We start from the raw sequence: 24,804 nt of genomic DNA on the forward strand, positions 1-24,804 counted from the left end.
TGCGTCAGTTTCCCGTCCTTGCGGAGCCACAGCTCTCAGTCGTCACCCAGCATAGTACTAGCAAGCGTGATACACACCCCATATCACCAGGCCAGGAAAAGGTCAAAACTCAAAATTCAAAGTATGGTTTCCACTGAATGTATCATTTTTACATCATCGTGAAATCAGGAAGTGGAGGAAAAAAACTAAGTGAAGCCATCAATAAGTCGGGGACCATCTGTCTGAAAACTCTAAAGACTCCAGCAAAAATCTGTTAGAATAAACGAATACAAAAAAGCTGCAGAAAATAAAATTGATGTTTAGAAATCTGTGGTGTTTCTATACACTAATAACAATTGTCAAAAGAGAAATTAAGAAAACAATCCCATTTACAATTGCATCAAAAAGAATAAAATATCTAAGAATAAATCTAACTGTGGAGGCGAAAGACCTGGGCTCTGAAAACCACGAGCACACTTCAGAGCTACAGGGGGATCAGTTCCAGAACACCACAATAAAAGCAGATACCAGAACAGAGTCACACGAAATTTTTCATTTCCCAGTGCATATTAAAGTTATGTTTACATTACATTACAGTTCATTAAAGGTACAAACAGTACTGTCTTCAAAAATGTAAATACCTTAATTATGAAATACGTTATTACTAAAAAATGCTAACTATCATCTGAGCCTTCAAGTCATAGTAGTTAACATCAAAGACCAGTAATCATAGGTCATCAAAACAAATATAACAACAATGAAAAAGTCTGAAATATTCCAAGAATTACCAAACGTGAAACAAAGACACAAAGTGAGCAAATGCTGCTGGAAAAATTGTGATATTAGTTAATTCGTAAAAATTAATTTGTAAAAAAAAATGCAGTATCTGCGAAGTGTAATAAAACTAGGTATGGCTATTACACTTCTAAATTCTTATGGCTGGTCTTCAGAGGTGCTGGGAAAACAGGCCATACAACAGGAACGCTTCCCTAATCTCAGCCTGGCTGGCCTGGTAACCTTGCTTATAGTTTAAACTCACTTTTCTTCAAGCTGTAGACACGGAAGCTCTCTGAATTGCTCTAACCACCAATGAAAAAATGCTGCTCTTAACAGCTTTTCAAGTCACAAGCTAGAGCTCAATACCAAGTCGGGTTTAGGTTGCCAAAGGGAAGCTCAGCTGAATTAGGGGTGCCGACTGGCCTGCGTGCTACCTAATGAGGCTGAGGTCTCACGCCAGTGTTTCTTACACACACCCTCGGATTCAGCGGGCAGAAGCGGGCAGGGCAGAACGGAGCACAGCTGAAGCAGCCTGGCAATCGCAGCAGGAAGCTGAAGAGGCAGCCCCGCCAAAGCCCTTCAGTGAGAACAGGCCAGCCTCACTCTGCCCAGCAGTGTCACTGTTACATTGTATCTGTCTTTATAGGTTATTTAATCTAATTAGGCCTGTCAGCGATGCTGGAGACTGCTGACCCAACGGTGGGCTATCGTGGACCCTGTGAGCACTTCAGAGCAGGAACTGGCCACAACCACCCTCCTCCAGAGCCCCGGCCAGCCTGTCTGTGGGCCCCCAGGCCCTCTCTGAGATCTCAGCCCAGAAACCCCCGAGATTTCCAGCACCTGGGCTCACAGATCCCATTCTGCTCGTGACCCCGCTCTCACCGAGGGGCAGTGCTGGGGTGAGAATCCCAGGTGAGTGACAAGCAGGCATGGCGTGGTGCCTCACAGAAGCACACAGCTCCAGCTAACAGAAAGCGGTCAATTCCACCTACCTAGATCCACGAAAAGACGCTTTTCTCCCATGTCATTCTTCACTATTAAAAACGAAAGATCAGGGCTGCTTTGCTGAGCCGACCCCAGCCTCCCCAGTTTCTCTGAATTAGATGTCCAGCCCTCCCCTACGTCGTGATCTGTGGACATTTTACTAAAGCAAGTTCCTTGTTCACTTGATGTTTCAGAAAAACGGGTAAATTCAAGGCCCGTCGTCTCTGGGGTCATATCATCATCTTCACTGGCAATTAAGTGAAAAGCAGGCTGCAAGATTTTTCGCACAAAATTACCTAAAGGAGAAATAAAAAGGTTAATCAAATTCTTTTGTGCAAACCATAACAAGATCTAGGCCCAGAGCCACACATGGCAATTTTACGCAGTAGGGCTTCTATTTTTGATTTCTGGTTTTAAGGCTGAGTAGTTATTACAAATTGTAACATACCTCTTCTACGTGTCCTTCCTCTTGTGTAATCTTTAACCTCCCTTTCACAAGGGAGCTTGTGTAACTTATGATCAAATCTCAGAAGGGAAGGTTAACATGAGATTTGTCAGTGTTGCTAGTGTGGGCCTGGGTCTAATGCTCTGTCACCAAAAACGCACTTTGATGAATACAAACTGAATTGAGTTTACATTCAAATCAATGACTAAAGAATTTTATTTATTAATAAAATAAAATAAAGCAAGGCTTATATGTGTGAACAGTGTTCTACCAAGCTCTGCCATAGTCTCCTGAAGTCAGGATGTCAGCAAATTTCTCAGAACTTGATTCTCTCTCCTTTACCTGCCCTGACATCCCCAAGAACCCTGTCATTCACAGCCATAAGTTTAAGGTTCATGATTTTCCTCCCTTCTATGTGGCCATGAGCTGGGCTGTGGCCCAATAACTAAAATCCAGAACTAAAGCAAGTAAATACACTTACTGTATGTCAAGATTTATTCTAAGAGCTCTAAGTATCAGTAGTGATACCTGTACCTAGAAAAGATGGTATGTCAATCCAGAGCCTCTTTACACTTTCATGTATTGTTTATACCGCAAAAATCAAGTAAATAATTTGGTTAGGCTGTTTCATGCGTAACAACAGTGGACAGATGCACTGCTATACGAAAAACTAAATTTTAATATTTAAAGCTAGTACAATCTGGGTTTGTTACTTATTTACCAGACAGCTTGAACCCTAAAATTACAAGATACACATGCTCTAAGTTCAAAATTCTTCCTCCAAGTTAGACTCAATTACTTCCTTAATCAAAGGAACAAATTCACTATCTTGTATAACACTAAGCATCCAAATGAAAGCAAAACCATTTGATGTTTGCAATCTTATCAGACAAGATTATCTCTGGGATGAGGGAAACAGACACTGAGTTTAAAAAAAAAAAAATCATGATATAGCAGAGGGCAATAAAGCAAAAAAATTGATAAAGTCAATTTTCCTGGAAATGTACAAAAAATTACACCTACTTGACACAAAGAATGCGTGGTTACTGAACCAGCTATAATCGTGATATATCAAAGGACAGTAAAGCAATAAATTTATAAAGTCAATTTTCCTGGGTATCACTTGACACTCGGAAGGCATGGCTGCAGGCTGGCTGCGAAGGTCGTGCTGAGCAGGTCGGGCGGCCTCTGACCTGCGGCACGGAGCCATCGGGGCCAGGCTGGGACCGCCGACCCCAGAAACGGCCCTCCCCTCTGCTGCCCTTCCCCGCACATCTCCCTCCCCTCATCATTCACACAGCGACTGCTGGCTCGGAATGACCCAGAAGAACGTGTCAGTCATAGACTGTCAGGTTCCGTGGCAGGCTGGCAGCAGTGGGCTTCAAGCAGAGCAAATCTGTGCATCCTGCTCACGGTCTGTGCGCGTACACCTAGCCTGATTCCTCTTTCTGAAAGGCTGACAACAGGAACAGCAGTGTCACCGAGATACACCGGGAGAGAGGAACCACAGCGGAGAACTGGGCTATTTCACAGTCGCTGCACCTCTGGTTCAGACCGCTCACGAAGCTGGAGGATCAAAGCCCCCGACGGCACCCCACTCAATCACTGGGGCTGCCTCCCACTCTCGCCACTCTAGATCCCACTGCTCCCCACATGAGCCACAGACTCGAGTCTCTACTTTTGCTTATGTTGCTCTGACAGTAAAGCCTTTCTTATTTTAGTCGGTATGATGGAATTTGATTTCAAGCCCAGCTTGCTTGTCAGTTGCCATGAGAAAATCGCTGTAGCAGACACTGCTAATTACCTGTCCAAGTTCCCTTCTTCCCCAGCAACAAATCTCAATCTTTAGCCTTGGGGCTAGGAGCCACAGAGCAGACTGTGGGGAATAAATAGGAACCAAAGAAATATCCCGCTGAGGGCTCGTCTCCACACCCTGACTAGAGCCCACCTGACATGCAGCCATTCGTTCAGCAAATGTTAAATCACTGCTTCTGTTTATGACTGCTGCTTAGATTGTTATCTTATTAATGTTATGGATAAAGACATTATTACCTGATAAGATCTGGAAATACAATAGTGACTAAGATCAATCCATGCCCTAAAGAAACATTAACTAGAACAGAGAAACAAAACAAAAACAAGAAACTGCCCTGAAAGGCGGTGGATGCTCTGACCTAACAGGTACTGCGAGCGCTCTGCAACCCAGACGACACACACACCAGTCTTCGGGTTTGAGAGAGAACAGACCTGGCTTCTCAGGTGACAAGACCTACACTGAATCTCAGCAGACCAAGTGAACTGGCCAGAGAGCGGCGACAAAAAGTGCAAAGGACCAGGGAAAATGTAGCCTGGGGGGAGCCGACTGAAGGACGAAGCAAGAAGAGCCAAGCGTCAGAGACGAGGCCAGCACCCTGTGGGCCTCATCGCCTGAACTAGGACCTCTGCACTTATCCCAGAAGGCAAGGAATGATCCTGGAACAGTCCGAGGCACACAAGTGGTATCATCAGATCACTCTCGCTATCTGACTAGAGTGAATGACAGCATTTCTACCGAGGTAACTGGGTGGACGCTCACGCCTCCCAGATACACGTGTCACAGGAGAAGCAGCAAGTCTGGAGGAAAAGACGAGGAGTGTGGTTAAAGACATGCTGAGTTTGAAGTGTGTGTGGGGATGTCTAATGTGAGACCAATCTTGGCAGCAGATAAAACATTTGAGAGTCATCAACACACAGATGGGAACTGAAGCCACGATACCAGATGATCATGAAGGTTACAGACAGAATGAAAAGAAGGACAAGGACAGATTGGATAATTACTAATATCCAAGGGATGAAAGCTTGGATTAATAAGTATTGAATCTAGAGTACAAACTGAAGCAGGGCAAAGGCTAAGAGAGTTTTGCCAAGCGAACACACTGCTCATAGCAAACACCCTCTTCCAACAACACAAGAGACGACTCTACACACGGACATCACCAGATGGTCTTAACTGAAATCAGATTGATTATATATTCTTAGCATGTGAAGATGGAGAAGCTCTATCCAGTCAGCAAAAACAAGAATGGGAGCTGACTGTGGCTCAGATCATGAACTCCTTATTCCCAAATTCAGACTTGAAGAAAGTAGAAAAAACCATTAGGCCATTCAGGTATGACCTAAATCAAATCCCTTATGATTGTACAGTGGAAGTGACAAATAGATTCAAGGGATTAGATCGGACAGAGTGCCTGAAGAACTATGGAAGGAGGTACGTAACACTGTACAAGAGGTGGTGACCAAAACCATCCCAAAGAAAAAGAAATGCAAAAAGGCAAAATGATTACCTGAGGAGGCCTTACAAATAGCTGAGAAAAGAAGAGAAGTGAAAGGCAAAGGAGAAAATGAAAGATATACCCATCTGAATGCAGAGTTCCAAAGAATAGCAAGGAGAGGTAAGAAAGCCTTCCTCAGTGATAAAAGATGAAAACAATACAATGGGAAAGACTAGAGATCTCTTAAAGAAAATCAGAGATACTAAGGGAACATTTCATGCAAAGATGGGCGCAATAAAGGACAGAAACAGTATGGACCTGATAGAAGCAGAATAGACTAAGAAGATGTGGCAAGAATACACAGAAGAACTGTACAAAAAGGTCTTCATGACCCAGATAACCACAATAGTGTGATCACTCACCTAGAGCCAGACATCCTGGAATGTAAAGTCAAGTGGGCCTTAGGAAGCATCACTATGAACAAAGCTAGTGGAGGTGATGGAATTTCACCTGAGATATTTCAAATCCTGACAGATGATGCTGTGAAAGTGCTTCACTCAATATGCCAGCAATTGTGGAAAATTCAGCAGTGGCCACAGAACTGGAAAAGGTCAGTTTTCATTCCAATCCCAAAGAAGTGCAATGTCAATGAATGTTCAAACTACTGTACAATTGCACTCATTTCACATGCAAGGTAATGCTCTAAATCCTTCAAACTAGGCTTCAACAGTATGTGAACTGAGAACTTCCAGATGATCAACCTGGATTTAGCAAAAGCAGAGGAACCAGAGAACAAACTGCCAACATCCACTGGATCATCGAAAAAGCAAGAGGATTCCCGCAAAATATCTATTTCTGCTTCACTGACTGTGCCAAAGCCTTCGACTGTGTGGATCACAGCAAACTGTGGAAAATTCTTAGAGAGATGGGAATGCCAGACCACCTTACCTGCCTCCTGAGAAACCTGTATGCAGGAAAGGAAGCAACAGTTAGAACCAGGCATGGAACAATGAACAACTGGTTCATTTTGAACAACTGGTTCAAAACTGGAAAAGGAGTATATCAAGGCTGTATACTGTTACCGTGCTTATTTAACCTACGTGCAAAGTACGTTATGCAAAATGCTGAACTGGACGAAGCTCAAGCTGGAATCATGATTGCCAGGAGAAATATCAATAACCTCAGATATGCAGATGACACCACTCTAATGGCAGAAAGCAAAGAGGAACTAAAGAGCCTCTTGATGAAAGTGAAAGAGGAGAGAGAAAAAGCTGGCTTAAAACTCAGCATTCAGAAAACTAAAATCATGGCATCCAGTCCCATCACTTCATGGCAAACAGAATAGGAAAAAGTGGAAACAGTGACAGACTTTATTTTCTTGGGCTCCAAAATCACTGCAGACGGTGACTGCAGCCATGAAATTAATGAGACGCTTGCTCCTTGGAACAAAAGCTCCGACACCTTGGAAGAAAAGCTCTGACACATCTAGACAGCATATTAAAAAGCAGAAGACATCACTTTGGTGACAAAGGTCCATACAGTCAAAGCAATGGTTTTTCCAGTAGTCATATACTGATGTGAGAGTTAGACCATAAAGAAGGCTGAGTGCCAAAGAACTGATGCTTTCAAACTGTGGTGCTGGAAAAGACTCTTAACAGTTCCTTGGACAACAAGATCAAACTAGTCTGTCTTAAAGGAAATCAACCGTGAATATTCACTGGAAGGACTGATGCTGAAGCTCCAATGTTTCAGCCACCTGATGTGAAGAGCTAACTCATTGGAAAAGACCCTGATGCTGGGAAAGACTGAAGGCAGCAGAGAAGGGGGCAACAATGGATGAGATGGTCGGATGGCCTCATCGGCTCAATGAATATGAGTTTGGGCAAACTCCAGGAGATAGTGGGGACAGGGAAGCCTGGTATGCTGGAGTCCATATCATCTCAAAGAATCAGACATGACTGATCAACTGAACAACAACTAGGGATTAAAGAGAGAAGAAATATCCAACTAAGCAAACAGAAAACGAGAAGATAATGAGCCCCTGGTACACAGCACACTAGGCCACTTGACCTCGCGTCAACGCTACTCTAGCAATTAGACCTTGACTTTATGCCAGTCCATTAAAGGCTATGTTCACGCCTTTGCCCATGGTACCCTTGAAATTGTCAGATACTTGTTCTGAATGGATTACCTGTTACCTGAACTTCAGTCAATCACCTGCTTGCCCTACCTCTGCTAAGACATACACTCAGGAGTTTGACTTTTATTCAGACCTTGGTTTTCAGTGTTTCCTTTCTGCCTGTTTGTTCTCCTCTGCACCAATTTCACTTATATCTGGGCCTGTACCCCTAAATGTCTAGTCCTGGAATTAATCCTCTGGTTATATTTTCAGGGTTACACATCTAGACTTCTCCCCACCCTACCATCTGACCTGGAACAACAAACAAGGCTTCATGAGTGTAGCCTGGAACCCAAGCACAATCCTCATGTATTAAAGGATAAAGCAATGCTAAAACGCCAAAGCAAAGGTCAGAAATCCCAGTCTGAGGCATCACAGGTAAGACCTGAACTGGGTCTCTCCTGCATTACCCAGGAAACTTCTGAAATGACTCTTCTTGGAATAGAAACCAGGCCCATGGCATGCATGACCATCCCAGTATCCAAAGCAAGAGGCATCACTGCCAAGGATCTCCTGAGTACATGAATGCATCTAAACTGTGTCGGGCACAGAAGTAAGTCTACAACTAGAGGCAAATCCTGAAAACATGAAAAATCATGATTTATTTTTTAGGATGGGTTAATTAATGACCATTAAATGTGACAAATACAAAACTTTAAGAAGAAAGGAAAATATAAGCTTTCAATATAACTGCAACTTAAAAAAAAAAACAGCTCACTTACCAACATGAATATTATCTTTAAATGCCACATCACGGAGCTGAAATATTAAATGGCGGCTAAATTTTTCCTCAGTGCTAGAATCCAAGTTGAGAACATCTTCAGTTGAACAGTTAACCCTATAAAACTCTTGAAGTGCTTTACAAACATGCTGAGAATGCAAGGAAAATTAATTAAACATTATTTTTAATTTGTTTTAAAATTTTTTCATAAGCAAAATTCAAATCTTAGTACAAATAATTCTATCCTATTTTGATATCAGATTACATAACAATTTGTTGAATTACTTTATTGAAATATGTATATCTAAATTACTACACATTTATGTTAAAAAATTCATAGGCTCTCAGGATTAAAGGCCTCTCAAGATTCAAATAATTTACCTTATATGTTAATCTCTAAACTCACAATAAAAATATTTTTAAGTAGCTCTTTAAATATTATCTATGAGTTAAAAAGTCACTAATTCTGTTGTTTGTAATTTTAGTTTTCAGAAAGTTCCTCGTGTACACTGAGCCCAAACCTACCTCAAGAATAAGGCCTCCGGGGCTAGATAATGATGATAAAGACAGTTATGCGAGCACAGGGTCAGGAGGACGCGACTAGCAATCAGAAAGACCAGAAACAATGGCAGGAAACAGGGAATGAGCTGAACATCTAGCGTTTCCATGTGATGCTGGGAAGGAAGCCCAGCGACCCCGGGAACGAGGTGAGGGAGGCGAGGCCCAGAGCCCAGGAGGGGTCCCGGAGAAACGGCCGAAGGGCCGTGGAGAACAGGTCAGCCGGGGGAAGGACTGCGGGAGCCCCCACCCTGGCCACGGGAGCAGAGGGCAGCGGGGGCCCCTCCTGAAGCAGAGATCAAGCCCCGAGCCTTTGGAGTGGGAGGACTGACTCCAAGATCCTAGATTGCCAGAGCACTAACCCTAGGGAGCACCGAACAGTGAGACCCGCACAAAGGAAGCCACTCGAATACAAGGCCCAACCACCAGCAGCACCCTGAGCAGGAAGCCTCATCTAAACAACAAACAAAACAAGAATACAAACCCAGTCATCAGCAGACAGGATCACCACCTCACTCAGCCTTGCCCATCAGAGGAAAGGCAAGCAAACAAACTCAGCACAAATCTCACCCTATAAGAAGCTTGCAATGGTTGTTCACCATTGCAACAAAAAGAATTAAATAGGAATAAACTTACCTAAGGAGACAAAAGAACTGTACACAGAACATTATAAAACACTAATGAAAGAAATCAAAGATGACATTAACAGATGGAGAGATATTCCATGTTCCTGGGTAGGAAGAATCAATATTGTGAAAACAACTATATTACCACAGTCTACAGATTCAATGTGATCCCTATCAAATTACCAATGACATTTTTCACAGATCTAGAACAAAAAATTTCACAATTCATATGGAAACACAAAAGACCCCAAATAGCCAAAGCAGTCTTGAGAAAGAAGAAAGGAACTGGAAGAATCAACCTTTCTGACTTCAGACTATACTACAAAGCTACGGTCATCAAGACAGTATGGCACTGGCACAAAAACAGAAATACAGACCAATGGAACAAGATAGAAAGCCCAGAAATAAACCCATGCACCTATGGGTATCTTATTTTTTACCTTATTTTTGACAATGGAGGCAAGAAAATACAATGGGGCAAAGACAGCCTCTTCACTAAATGGTGTTGGGAAAACTGGACAACTACATGTAAAAGAATGAAATTAGAACACTTTGTAACACCATACACAAAGATAAACTCTATTAAAGACTTAAATGTAAGACCAGAAACTATAAAAACTCTTAGAGTAAAACATAGGCAGAACACTTGATGACATAAATCAAAGCAAGATCCTCTATGACCCACCTCTTAGAGTAAATGGAAATAAAAACAGAAGTAAACAAATGGGACCTGATTAAACTGAAAAGCTTTTGCACAGCATAGGAAACTATAAGCAAAGTGAAAAGACAACCCTCAGAATGGGAGAAAATAATAGCAAATGAAACAACTGACAAAGGATTAATTTCCAAAATATATAAGCAGCTCATATAACTCAATACCAGAAAAACAAACAACCCAATCAAATAGTGGGGAAAAGACCTAAACAGACATTTGCCAAAAAAAGACATACAGATGACTGACAAACACATGAAAAGATGCTCAACAGTCACTCATTATTAGAGAAATGCAACTCAAAACTACAATGAGATATCACCTCACACTGGTCAGAATGGCCATCATCAAAGAGTCTACAAACAATAAATGCTGGAGAGGGTGTGGAGAAAAGGGAATGGTCTTGCACTATTGGTGGGAATGGAAATTAATACAGACACTATGAAAGATGGTATGGAGATTCCTTAAAAAACTAGGAATAAAACCACCATATGACCCAGCAATCCCACTCCTAGGCTTATACCCTGAGGAAAACCAAAACTGAAAGAGACACATGTATCCCATTGTTCATTAAAGCACTATTTATAATAGCTAGAACATGGAAGCAACTTAGATGTCCATTGACAGATGAATGGATAAAGAAGTGGTGGTACATATACACAATGGAATATTACTGAGCCATAAAAAGGAATGCCTTTGAGTCAGTCCTAATGAGGTGGATGAACCTAGAACCTATTCTACAGAGTGAAGTCAGTCAGAAAGAGAAAGATAAATATCGTATTGTAATGCATATATATGGAATCTAGAAAAATGGTACTGAAGAATTTATTTACAGGGCAGCAATGGAGAAACAGACATAGAGAATAGACTTATGGACAAGCGGGGAGGAGAGGGCGAGGTGTATGGAAAGAGTAATATGAAAACTGACATTACCATGTGTAAAATAGATAGCCAACGGGAATTTGCTGTGTGGCTAAGGAAGCTCAAATAGGGGCTCTGTATCAACCTAGAGGGGTGGGGTGGGGAGAGAGAGGGGAGGGAGGTTCAAAAGGGAGGAGATATATGGATACCTATGGCTGATTCATGTTGGGGTTTGACAGAAAACAATAAAATTCTGTAAAGCAATTATCCTTCAATAAATAAATAAATAAGAAATCAGAAAGACCTAAGTTTGAGTTCTAGCTTTGCTACTTAACAGATCTGTCACTTTACTCAAGTCCAAACCTAACATTCCTCAGCTGCAAAATGGGATAACGACAGAACCCAACTTTTCGGGTTGTTGTAAGAAGCAAAGAGAAGAATGAGAGTAAAGCGCTGGCCCAGCGCTTGGTACATATAACTGCGTAAAAGCATGGCTGTGCAGTCATAGGATGAGTTGCTTATGAAGCCTGTCTTCTCTTCTGCAAAATGGACATACTAAGAACCACCATGCAGGGTTATCTTGGGATTAGACACCTAACGGTGGTGGTGGTTTAGTTGCTAAGGCGTGTCTGACTTTCGCAACCCTGTGGTCACCAGAGCCGGCCAGGCTCCCATGGGATTCTCCAGGCAATACTGGAGTGGGTTGCCATTTCCTTCTCCAGGGGATCTTCCCGACCCAGGGATTGAACCCAGGTCTTCTGTGTTGCAGGCAGATTCTTTACCAAGTGAGCTCTGAGGGAAGCCCTAGATACCTAATAGTTAAGCAATAAGCTGTGTTTATTAATGTTATTTTGATATTATTACAGCATGCCATCTCCCACCAGGCTCTCTGATCCTACTCTCCTTCAGTAAATTTTTTGAGAAGGCCTCCTCAATTTCCTTATCTACATCAAATCCCCCTTACACTCTACCTCGAGTTGCAGCACCTACACAGCTGCTATTTTATGTTAATTTGTGTGAAATTTTTGATAATCTTCCTCTATTTCACAGAGAATATCTCTCACTATCCATCCTCTCCTGCTTCTGTAGTCACAGAACCCTGATTATGGATAGGTACAATATCATCCAGGAAAAGGACCACGTTTCCCAGACTCCCTTGCAGCAATGTGGGAGCCACGTGACCAAGTCCTGGCCAACAGGATGTGAGCCAAAGGAAAATATTCCACTTCTACATTACAATCTGAAAGCTGAGGGGCGTGCTCACCCTTTCCCCTGCTCTATGGACTAAAATGCAGACTTAGGGGTGGTGAGCCCTCTCGGACAATGTAAATAAAGGCATCTTAGGAACAGCAAAGCAACAAGCCTCATCTCTAATACAATGGAGCCATATCCAGGAGTTACACGAGAGGGAAATGACTTTCTATCTCGTTTATGCCATTTTAGTTTTAGGTCTTTATTATGGCAGTAAATCTATCCTAACTTACTATCCTCCATTACATGATGAACTCTACGAAAGCAGAAATCATGCCTCTTTGGGCTAACCATTGTATTCTCAATGCCGAGCCACACTGACAACAGTACACGCTGAAAGGATTTAGATAAATTAATAAAGTCGAGCTCTACAGAATAAAAGGAATAATTCTGAGGTAATAAAAATACTCATAATTCCCTTAAGTTCTCTTTTCCAAGTTAAATTTTAAATTTATAATCTATAAAAGTTTTAAATCACTATATTGTACATCTGAAACTAACATAATACTGTAACTTAACTATAACTCAACTTTAAAAGTTTTTATTTCAATATTTAAATTGTAAAATCCAGACATTAAAAATAAATGATTATTTGAGAGATGTTACCTGTCAACAGTTTTATAAAACACTTTAAGCACCAAATTCACTCCATTTGGCAGAAGTTGCTTACTGAAATTGTCAGTTAAGTTACTGAATCAAAGGGCATTATATATTATCACTAGTTATGACTAACCAGTTATTTATTAACAATCTGTTGTAACAGTTAATCTAACTTATACCTCCTCACAGAGACTCTAAAGGAAAAGTACTTATTGGATTGTAAGCTTGTTACAAAGTAACCAATAAATGAAATTAATTTCAATATAATCATTTAAAAGATCATATAAGTAAAATAATCCTAATAATTTTTCTACAAACACGATAAATGTGTTAAATAAAAATGCTGTATAATTTTAAATTCAGATTTCTACAACTTTTTCCTACTTTTGCTAATATAAAAGATTAGTGGTTTAAGACTAATTTGTATAAGATTATAAAGAATGAGAAGGAAAAAAGTTAAATACCTATATGATCTTTGCCATACCAATATTTATTAATCATTATTAAAAATAGAATTTGCACTAGTATTGATTTCTTTAGGGATATGTTTCTAGTTTCTAATACAATGAAGTATTTCTTTTATATCTTAATTCCTTGTTTGCCAGAGACCATTTAATAAATCCCTCCTTAGGTAGTAGAAGTGTGTATCATACAACAGAAGAGTCAGTGATTATCAATTATTTAAAATGTAATTAAGGTCAAAAATTAAACATAACAACTATAATGAAATAAAACATTTAAATTTATTTTTAAGAGTCCAACGGCTACCTTAAGAAAAACATAACTTTTTTGCTGTTTGTTGGGAGGGCTAGGGGAACTTACGTGTACTTTTTTTGCTTCAAAGCCAGGAGAAAGCTAACATGATTTTTCTTTAAACAGCATTTTCATATCTTTTTCAAATAAACTTAAAATAAAACGTGTAGACATCAATCATAATCAGCAGATATTCTTAATCAAAAACATTTTAATTTGGATGTACTTCTAACATTACGAGTCATCTACAGTTAACATCTAAAACAAAAAATAGTTAATGTTAATACCTACTCTGAGGCCAATAACAGTTAATATAATACACCTTAACCAGTACGATCTTAAAAGATTTTATAAATGAACCTAACAGGGCTTAGTTGCACAAGCCCACATTCCTTTTATTACTAACCTCCTAGTTGACATTGCTAAATCAAAAATAAATACTAGAACTACACTTTTTCTTTGTTAAAAATAAATGATAATTATGTTTCTAGACCAGGTTTTTCTGCTTTGGCTCCATCCCTTCATTCTTTCTGGAGTTATTTCTCCACTGAGCTCCAGTAGGATATTGGGCACCTACTGACCTGGGGAGTTCCTCTTTCAGTATCCTATTTTACCTTTTCATATTGTTCATGGGGTCCTCAAGGCAAGAATACTGAAGTGGTTTGCCATTCCCTTCTCCAGTGGACCACATTCTGTCAGACCTGTCCACCATAACCGGTCTGTCTTGGGTGGCTCCACACGGCATGGCTTAGTTTCAGTGAGTTAGACACGACTGTGGTCCTGTGATCAGATTGGCTAGTTTTCTGTGATTGTGGTTTCAGTGTTTGTGCCCTCTGATGCCCTCTCGCAACACCTACCGTCTTACTTGGGTTTTTCTTACCTTGGACCTGGGGTATCTTCACGGCTGCTCCAGCAAAGAACAGCTGCTGCTCCTTACCGTGGACGAGGGGTATCTTCTCACGGCCATCATGAACTCCTTATTGCCAAATTCAGACTTAAATCAAAGAAAGTAGGGAAAACCACTAGACCATTCAGGTATGACCTAAATCAAATCCCTTATGTCTATATAGTGGAAGTGAGGAATAGATTTAAGGGACTAGATCTGATAAGAGTGCCTGATGAACTATGGACAGAGGTCCGTGACACTGTAGAGCAGGCAGGGATCAAGACCATCCCCATGGAAAAGAAATGCAAAAAGGCAAAAATGGTTGTCTGAGGAGGCATTACAAATAGCTGTGAAGAGAAGCGAAAGCAAAGGAAAAAAGGAAAGATATTCCCATTTGAACGCAGAGTTCCAAAGAATAGCAAGGAGAGATGAGAAAGCCTTCCTCAGTTATCAATGCAAAGAAATAGAGGAAAACAACAGAATGGGAAAGACTATAGATGTCTTTAAGAAAATTAGAGATACCAAGGGAACACTTCATGCAAAGATGGGTTCGATAAAGGACAGAAATGGTATGGACCTAACAGAAGCAGAAGATATTAAGAAGAGGTGGCAAGAATACACAGAAGAACTGTACAAAAAATATCTTCACGACCCAGATAATCACAATGGTGTGATCACTCACCTAGAGCCAGACATCCTGGAGTGTGGAGTCAAGTGGGCCTTAGGAAGCATCACTATGAACAAAGCTAGTAGAAGTGATGGAATTCCAGTTGAGCTATTTCAAATCCTAAAAGATGATGCAGTGAAAGTGCTGCACTCAATATGCCAGCATATTTGGAAAACTAAGCAGTGGCCACAGGACTGGAAAAGGTCAGTTTTCATTCCAATCCCAAAGAAAGGCAATGCCAAAGAATGCTCAAACTACTGCACAATTGCACTCATCTCACACGCTAGTAAAGTAATGCTCAAAATTCTCCAAGCCAGACTTCAGCAATACGTGAACCATGAACTTCAGATGTTCAAGCTGGTTTTAGAAAAGGCAGAGGAACCAGAGATCAAATTGCCAACATCCGCTGGATCATTGAAAAAGCAAGAGAGTTCTAGAAAAACATCGATTTCTGCTTCACTGACTATGCCAAAGCCTTTGACTGTGTGGATCACAATACACTGTGGAAAATTCTGAAAGAGATGAGAACACCAGACCACCTGACCTGCCTCTTGAGAAACCTATATGCAGGTCAGGAGGCAACAGTTAGAACTGGACATGGAACAACAGACTGGTCCCAAATAGGAAAAGGAGTACATCAAGGCTGTATATTGTCACCCTGCTTATTTAACTTATATGCAGAGTACATCATGAGAAACGCTGGGCTAGAAGAAGCACAAGCTGGAATCAAGATTTCCAGAGAAATATCAATCTCCTCAGATATGCAGATGACACCACCATATGGCAGAAAGTGAAGAGGAACTAAAAAGCCTCTTGATGACAGTGAAAAAGTTGGCTTAAAGCTGAACATTCAGAAAACTAAAATCATGGCATCTGGTCCCATCACTTCATGGGAAATAGATGGGGAGACAGTGGAAACAGCGTCAGACTTTATTTTTGGACCTCCAAAATCACTGCAGATGGTGACTGCAGCCATGAAATTAAAAGACACTTACTCCTTGGAAGCAAAGTTATGACCAACCCAGATAACATATTAAAAAGCAGAGACATTACTTTGCCAACAAAGGTCCATCTAGTCAAGGCTATGGTTTTTTCCAGTGGTCATGTATGGATATGAGAGTTGGACTGTGAAGAAAGCTGAGTGCTGAACAATTGATACTTTTGAACTGTGGTGTTGGAGGAGACTCTTGAGAGTCCCATGGACTGCAAGGAGATCCAACCGGTCCATCCTAAAGGAGATCAGTCCTGGGTGTTCATTGGAAGAACTGATGCTGAAGCTGAAACTCCAGTACTTTGGCCACCTCATGCAAAGAGTTGACTCATTGGAAAAGACCCTGATGCTGGGAGGGATTGGGGCAGGAGGAGAAGGGGACGACAGAGGATGAGATGACTGGATGGCATCACCGACTCGATGGACATGGGTTTGAGTAAACTCCGGGAGTTGGTGATGGACAGGGGGGCCTGGCGTGCTGTGATTCATGGGGTCGCAGAGTCGGACACGACTGAGGGACTGAACTGAACTGAGACCAGGTTTTGCGAGTAACTAGTTGTTGGACCTGGAACTGGAATTAAGTCTCTCTAGCCTTTAGCTTCCTCATTTATGATGAGGTAAGAAGAGTTTCCAAAATTTCTGTCAGCTCAAAAATTCTCATACTATTTTCATCTGAATTTTCTTGAAGTTTATTTCAGAACTCAATTTTTACTGTAAAAATTACTTCACTTAATATTCAGAATCAACTGTAATGTAAAAGAATATATAAGAAACAGAAAATTCCCAAACTGCCACTTCTCTGTTTTTTTTAACTGGATACAGTAATACTATGAAATATCCAGACATAAACTGAAACTTCCTCCTTTTCAGAAGTTTACTTTGAGGAGTGCCATTAAGAAATGAAAGCCAAAAGTACGAGTAACAAGAAAAAGGAGGAGAAACATTGAACCTGTACGTTACATGGGCTGGATTTGTTTAATTCATTTAATGACTGAATGAGGAAAAGCTATACAAGTAGATATACGGAGAAAAACCTGAGTCTGAAATTTACCTCAATGAGTAATGCAACCATCTTTTTCCCATCAGCTCCTGGATTGGCAAGTTTGTTAAATTCCAAATCAAAATAAAGCTTGCACACAGCATTTTCAGGAATGACTTCATAGCAGTGTAACAGATTTCTTCTGAATTGAATAATTCAAGATTGTTAAGCTTATATCTCATTCTTTTTAAAGCACAGAAGCTGCTCTTATATCTCAAGATAGCATATTAACTGTGATTTAATGACATATAACTATGACATAGTGAAGACGAGATAAAATGAACTGCTGACTCCAAGTTTATGGATCACAGTATCAAGAGTCTTCATCAAACAAGATATAATAATCACATTCTGTAACATTACTTAACGAAAATACAGTCTAACTTCATACCGTTATTTATTCACAGATGATTTTGATATCAGACATCACTTTTATATTTGCTTTTGATATTACCATGAAGCAACTTTTGTTTGAGAAGAGAAATTTCTCAAACTGGGATCCTGGGATCACGGGATCACATATACTTGGGAGTCCATGAAATTTTTAATGAAAAATTTTAACTTTCATATTTTCCTTAAGACTTTTTTAAAAACTGCTTACACACATTCTGAATCATCTGGCTTCAAGGAGCTTTCAATGCTCACATTTGCAATTCATTCTCACTGGTACCAAGAAGGGTATGACTTTAAGGGAAAGGTAAAACAGAAGAAGCAATAAAAATAATGGGCCCACTCTCCTCTGAGTCTCGCCCTGGCTCTGGCCTTAAATGTTAAGAATGCTCAGGGGAGAAAAAGGTGTGAAGTTAGCCAGGGGAAGACATATATATAGATTTATCTATTTGTAGAGATCTCTACAACAGATGCCAGAAATGGAAAAAACTGACAGAATTCATGGCTCTGTCCAGGTGACAGAAAATTGAAAGGCATCCATAAATGAAAATTAACTAAAAATAAAGGTGTCATTTGAGTAATTTGAAAAAAGATGTATGCCTTTAATATGGGTTATTAAGAACAGATGCTGAATTGATTGATAAACTACTTAGGGACATCATATGCAAATAAAACATTTATACTAATTTGAACAAAAAAAGTGATGGGGGAGTTGTGTCATCACGTGGTACAGGCATTTCCACATATACACAATTTCTCTTCTAGCACCTGGTGAGATTCAGTGTTGCTTACGACAAGGAAACTTCAGAATTAATTCCAATAGTAAAGGGATAATTAACTGGTGATTGCGAACTATGAGAGCCCAGGCAGCCTGATTTAACTTCACAAGCATTTCCAAATGAAGGAAATGTAACTTCAACGTGCTCTCTTTTAAAAGCTACTTACCGGGATTTATAGTAAAACCAAAGTTGAGCATAGGTTGTTACGAGGTAAATACGCTGTCCATCACCCACTCTGCATTCCAAAGCAAACACATGAACTTCCTTTATAAAATCAAAAATATCAAATGTTAGTAAAAATGCAAATTCGAAATCAACTATAGCTATTAAATGTTCATATAGAATTTTACCATTCAAATTTTCAAAAACTGAAAACATTTGTATTATTAAAAACAAGAAAATGAATCACTAAATCAATGCCAGTCAAAATCTAATTATTTGTTTTTACTTATATTTAGTCACTCAGGTAATACATGTTTAAGGTACAAACAGAACATCAAGACTAAAAAGGAAAAAAATAAATATTTTGTAATCATTTGTTTGACTTCCTATTGTAATTTTACTTACTAATTTATGTAATTTTTAAAACTACCTGAACACTATTATAATTTGGGCTAAAATTAATAAATTCCCTAGAACATACAAAAACATATGGGAACCACTTAAAAAATATATTTATACGTTAATCTCAAAAGCTTAAGGAAGTTTTAAAATGCTTAACTATAACAAGTTACTAGGGAAAGAAGGTCCTCCTCCTTAAAAACTTTTAGCATATTTTTATATATCTTTAATGAGTGGAATCAAAATATATTTCATTTATGCTGGATACATTCATCTTTTCATTATACTTCTTTATATTCCCAACAGGGCCCAACACACAAACAAACGATGTGCAATACATAGCTGCTTGTTTATTTCTGAGTACCATTCCCTTTGTAAGGCCAGCATGTAGCAAGCATTTCTTCCTCCCACTTTCCTAATGTGTTGGAAATTATGAGAAATCCACTCTACTACTCCAAAACACAAAGGGGACAGAAGAAAGAAAAAAACATGGGTGCTTTGGTAGGATGATTTAAGTTCTAGGGCTTATCAATGCTAAGCTATGACATTTGAGACATTTTCATTTGCCATTGTTCAAATTCAAATCTCTGATCCCTAATTTCATCCTCAAAACCCCACACACCACTCACTCTCCTTGCTGATATTTCTGTGGGTATTATTTTAGTCTTACTCTTAAACTCATACTATTATTTTCAGTCCACGAATAGTCATTTTTCCTCTAAGCATAGCTTCATTTCTATGTCATTACAAATTTTTAAAACTATTTGGCACTGGATATGTCACCCTTTTTCATTATTAATATAAAGTAAATGGTTAATGACTCATAGGGATATTTTTCCTAAATAGTATAAAAAGACGATAATTAAATTCTTCTGGTAAAATATGTGGCCTGAAATGAAGACAGACAACAGAGTCTTTTTGGAAATCTTAAGTCATAGTAGCCCTAAAGAAAAAGATGAGTACAACTACCTCTTTACAGCTTTTAACAAAATTAAAAGCCTGAGCTTGCCGATGAAACAGTTTCCAAATGGAAGGTGGTTCTTCCGGCTTGGACAACCTCGGTCTGTATACCGAGGACAACGGTGTCCTCTCATACTGGGACGCTCGTTCTTCAATCTGCTTCAGCGTTGCTTCCCATTTTCTCTTCATTGGATCAGGAATGTGGGAAGACTAAATCCTGTCCCATGTACGACTTCTATCAATTACAACTAAAACAAACAAATAAGGACGTCAATTTCCGCGTTTAGAATATATTTTGTCTTGTAAAACTTCAAAACTCATTTCTGCTTATTTCTCTGTCTGCTTCCACAGTGTGTTTTACATGAAGTTTTAATATAAAACAAGGACAGGAGTGGGCCAGAAATCTTTAGATCCTGGCTCTTTCATCTGACAGTGCTCCAGTTTTGAACCATTAATGAAGTTTGCCGGCTTCCCTGCTGGCTCAGATGGTAAAGAATCTGCCTGCAATGCAGGAGACCTGAAGTTCTCTAAATTGTAATCAGCTGCAAAAAGGGGAAAACAACATGATCTTTAGGTAGTTGTCTTGAGGACACAGGCAACATGAAAATGTTTTGCAAATTACAACACATCATGTAAATATGTTTGTTTGTTTTGCATAACTATGGTTTTTTACTATAACCATTTTGTTACATCAAGTGCTATCTCTACCTGGCCCAGATGGTGAGTGGCATTCCTGGGCTATTATTTCCTAGTGCAGAATTCATTTCTAAGGCACCACTGTACAATTCTTAGCTCCCTTTTCCTTTTGTGCCCACTGCTCTTCTCCTCAAACACCTATAGCTGGGAGGATAACCCAGTGTATGAATGAGAAATTACAATATTGGTTAGTTTTGGTTTGGGATGTATGGTAATCATAAGCATGATTTTTAAATTTTAAAAATTCTTTGGAACTCTGCATGATTTTTAAAAAGACCGCATGGACTTTAGCTCACCAGGCTCCTCTGTTTATGGAATTCTCCAGGCAAGAATACTGAAGTTGGTAGGGATCCTTCTCCAGGGGATATTCCCGACCCAGGGCTCGAACCCCGGTCTCCTGCGTTGCAGGCAGATTCTTCACCATCTGAGCCACCAGGGAAGCCCCAAATCAATCTTCATCTCTGTTAATTTGATAACTGTATTTTTGTGATCAGTAAATGGAAATGATTGCATTGTATCCCATTTGTTAATGACATATGTTTTTGTTTGAATTCAAGGCTTCCATGTTAGCCATACCAACGTAAGGGGGTCAGGCAATACTTTCCCAATTTGGGATGGATTATGGTTTACTCACAAAGGAAAAAGGACAGGATTTTAGAAGAGGGGAAACGCTGCCAGTGTAGAGAAAAAACAGGGACAAATTCTCTGGCATCCCTCCTATCAAGAGCTGCTATCTAAGACCACGCCCGTACAGACGCTGGCCTTGGCCATGTGACTGATTTTGGCCAAGGTCACATCTACAAATGTGAAGCAAGCAGAGGTTGAGTAAGTGCTTTTGCATGGGATTTGGCGAGCCTGGAGTCCTGCTCTGGGAACATCATGCTATAGCTCAAGCCTCACAGTTTTTCCCTGGTACCAAGGTACCCCAGCTGTTAACCAGTACCACTATCAGATATGGGAGTTAAGCCATCTTAAATCATCACCCAAACTCAATGCTCGAGTAAGCCTGAGTGAGTTCAGGTGAGAGATCCAGAGAACTGCCCAAACAATTGTTCTTAAAGCCAGCAAGCTTTGGCCTAGTTTTTACAAAGAAATAGAAATAACTAGTAGTTTCCTTCTTCACTAGTTTGAACTATGTTGTAATTTATGTATGCAGAAAACAGACATATTAGTTTCTCTTAAGTGACACAGTAACATATACTAAAGCATCTGAAGGCAAAATCCCCATGTTCCTTTAGCAACGCATATCTAGAACTTTATTATGTTGATAAACATACTCTTGAATGCTAGCAGAAAACTTTACAATGACATAAATTCATGAGCAAATGACATACTTTCTGGAAGGAAAAACAATCACCCTAGAAGATTAAGAGAGGGTAGGAATATTATGACATTGTCAGGGAAAGAAAAGGCATATTATCCATAGATTTCAAATTTGACTCATAACAGACTAAGAAATTTCATTCTCTCAGAGTTAGATTCAATCCACATGAAAATTATAAACCAAGAAACAGAAATAAAATTCTATCAACATAAATTTTATAACAGATATGCCTAGGAAAAGAATACAATTTCACTGAAGAGATGGGGCAATTTTTAATACAATTGTGTTTTCAATATAAGTGCTACTGCTCCTTATTGCTAGATAGATTCTGAGTATTAATTTAATCTGCTTCACACATGGATAAAAGTCTCCATTTAGACAGTTAGGAGACAACTAGTCTCCTAGATAAGAACTGACTTTATGAAGTGAAGTGAAATGAAGTGGCTCGACTGTGTCCGACTCTTTCCAACCCCATGGACTGTAGCCTACACCAAGCTCCTCCGTCCATGGGATTCTCCAGGCAAGAATACTGGAGTGAGCTGCCATTTCCCTCTCCAGGGGATCTTCCCGACCCAGGGATCGAACCCAGCTTTCCTGCACTGGAGGCAGATGCTTTAACCTCTGAGCCACCAGGGAAGCCCTGACTTCATGAAACTAACCTTTAATAAAGTCCACCAATTACTTAATGAAGAAAATAAACTACAGAATCCAATCAGATGTGAATTGACTAATATAAAACAAATAACTGGCTAGAAATAACCATTTGGATGTTCACACTTACAGTATCAGGAAAAATTTTTTCTGGTTTTGTAAAAATATTAGTGTGACCACAGAAGTATATATGAAAGTCACAGTCACAATATAAAACCAATTTAACACTTACTAGACTGAGGAAACCATGCATGTCAACAGAAAAAAAAGCGAGAGAGAGAGAGAAGTTCAAAATACGTATGTTCTTTGCACAGTTTTAAAATTTTAACAGCTGGGTCGAAAGACAGCTGGAGCTTAGACTATTCAAGCAGCAGGGGTGAACCACAAAAGCGGAGGAAGTGAACAGGAAAGCATCTGGCATTCTGGTTTTGGACTGTCATATTCCTTATCCCTACACTCTGGGAGAATATATCACCACGTTAGAAGTGCTTTCAACTCCTGGAGGGGAAGCTATTATTATTGTATGTATACAGTTAAACATGAAAACCCCTTTTCACACAGGGACCATAACTATTTTTGTAACAATTCCCAAGCCCCAGAGAAAAATATTTGTTGCATTTAAAAATAGCAGGCTTAAGAGAGCTTTTATTTCCTAGATTTGCACAGGAAAGATTGTTTAACCATTTTTAATACCGATTTTATAACTAAAGGTGGTCAGGCTAAAAAAAAAGGCTGGCTGAGTGTTTTAGAGTAACTCTAGTGAGAGAAGGCAGTGAGAACGGGGGTGCAGAGATGACCCAGAAAGCCAACCTAAACAGCCTTGGTTTCCCTAGGTTTATGGCTAGACTTGCTCATCTACTGACACTTTACCACCCGGTCCCTGGGGCAGCTGGACAGTCGGCACATGCTTCATGATTACTGGCTTCCATGCTAGTGGTAAAGAATCTGCCTGCATTGCAGGAGATGACAGTTGGATCTCTGGGCTGGAAAGATACACTGGAGAAGGGCATGACAACGCATTCCAGTATTCTTGCCTGGAAAATCCATGGACAGAGGAGCCTGGTGGGCTAGCCCATGTGACCGCAAAGAGTCAGACTTGACTGAGCGCGCGTACACACACACACACACACACACGTTGAAGCCTTCGCCCAGTTCTCCTAGCTTCCTTTTTGTCTAATCACAAGTCAATTATTATTCCCCAACTCCAACTTCTCCCTCTGTTCTGAAAATAGTTTCAACAGTATTTTGTGTTTTCTGACATGTATGTTACAGTTCTAATATTTAGTAATGTTCTAGTATTTGGCAATGTTTTCTTAATATCATTCCTTTCAGGGCCTCTTGTAATACATTTATACTAATTCTCCCACTGCTAAAGTATTCATAATAAAGTATGTGACTAAAACTTCATTTACAGTAATTCAGTTTATTTTCCAGGTGAATACACTCTTTACGTAATTAAATATACTGAATTTTTCCTTCCCCCCCACTTCAATCACTTTGCCTATGCTTGAACAAAGTAACTCAAATTTAAATTTCCCAAAAGTCTCCTGTAAAAGAAGAAAACATTCCGTGGTAACTGCTTTTTTCTGATTCTTTTCACCTTTCTACCCTGCTCACAGGATTTCCCAACTAAACAGCCTAATTCTGCCAGACTAATCACCCTTACTCCAATACTTTGGCCACCTGATGCGAAGAGCTGACTCATTTGAAAAGACCCTGATGCTGGGAAAGATTGACAGCAGGAGGAGAAGGGGATGACAGAGGATGAGATGGTTGGATGGCATCACCGACTCAATGGACATGGGTTTGGGTGGACTCCGGGAGTTGGTGATGGACAGGGAGGCCTGGTGTGCTGTGCTTCATGGGGTTGCAAAGAGTCGGACACGACTGAGCAACTGAACTGAACTGAATCACCCTTAAAACCATCTTCAGTAGCCAAGACATGGAAGTAACCTAAATGTCCATCAACAGAGGAATGGATAAAGACATGCAGTACACATATGCAATGAAATATCATTCAGCCATAAAAAAGAACAAAATAATGCCATTTACAGCAACAGGGATGGATCTAGAGATTATCAAACTAAATGAAGTCATACAAACAAATATCCTACCATATCACTCATATGTGGAATCTAAGTTTTTAAAAAAATATACAAATGA

At 39.9% G+C, this 24,804-nt stretch overlaps 1 protein-coding gene across 10 annotated transcripts in view; it reads right to left on the reverse strand.

Moving 5' to 3' along the window:
- The window catches only part of PRIMPOL (primase and DNA directed polymerase), a 52,181-nt gene that overhangs the window by 26,015 nt on the left and 1,362 nt on the right, over positions 1–24,804 (reverse strand). For 5 of the 10 annotated variants that reach the window (XM_070460076.1, XM_070460080.1, XM_070460078.1 and 2 more), the window contains exons 2-6: positions 19,977–20,218; positions 18,616–18,713; positions 17,293–17,422; positions 8,338–8,485; positions 1,749–2,036 (exon numbers count right to left, since the gene is read on the reverse strand). In XM_070460076.1, coding sequence (XP_070316177.1) covers positions 1,749–2,036; positions 8,338–8,485; positions 17,293–17,422; positions 18,616–18,713; positions 19,977–20,159 — 847 coding nt within the window. In that variant the 5' untranslated portion in view covers positions 20,160–20,218. Of the gene's footprint in view, positions 1–1,748; positions 2,037–8,337; positions 8,486–17,292; positions 17,423–18,615; positions 18,714–19,976; positions 20,219–20,962; positions 21,128–24,804 lie in introns of those variants that run through there. The other 5 variants (XM_070460075.1, XM_070460074.1, XM_070460079.1 and 2 more) reach the window with 3 other exon arrangements.

Source organism: Odocoileus virginianus, chromosome 32, assembly GCF_023699985.2.
Source record: "Odocoileus virginianus isolate 20LAN1187 ecotype Illinois chromosome 32, Ovbor_1.2, whole genome shotgun sequence".
Lineage (NCBI taxonomy): Eukaryota > Metazoa > Chordata > Mammalia > Artiodactyla > Cervidae > Odocoileus > Odocoileus virginianus.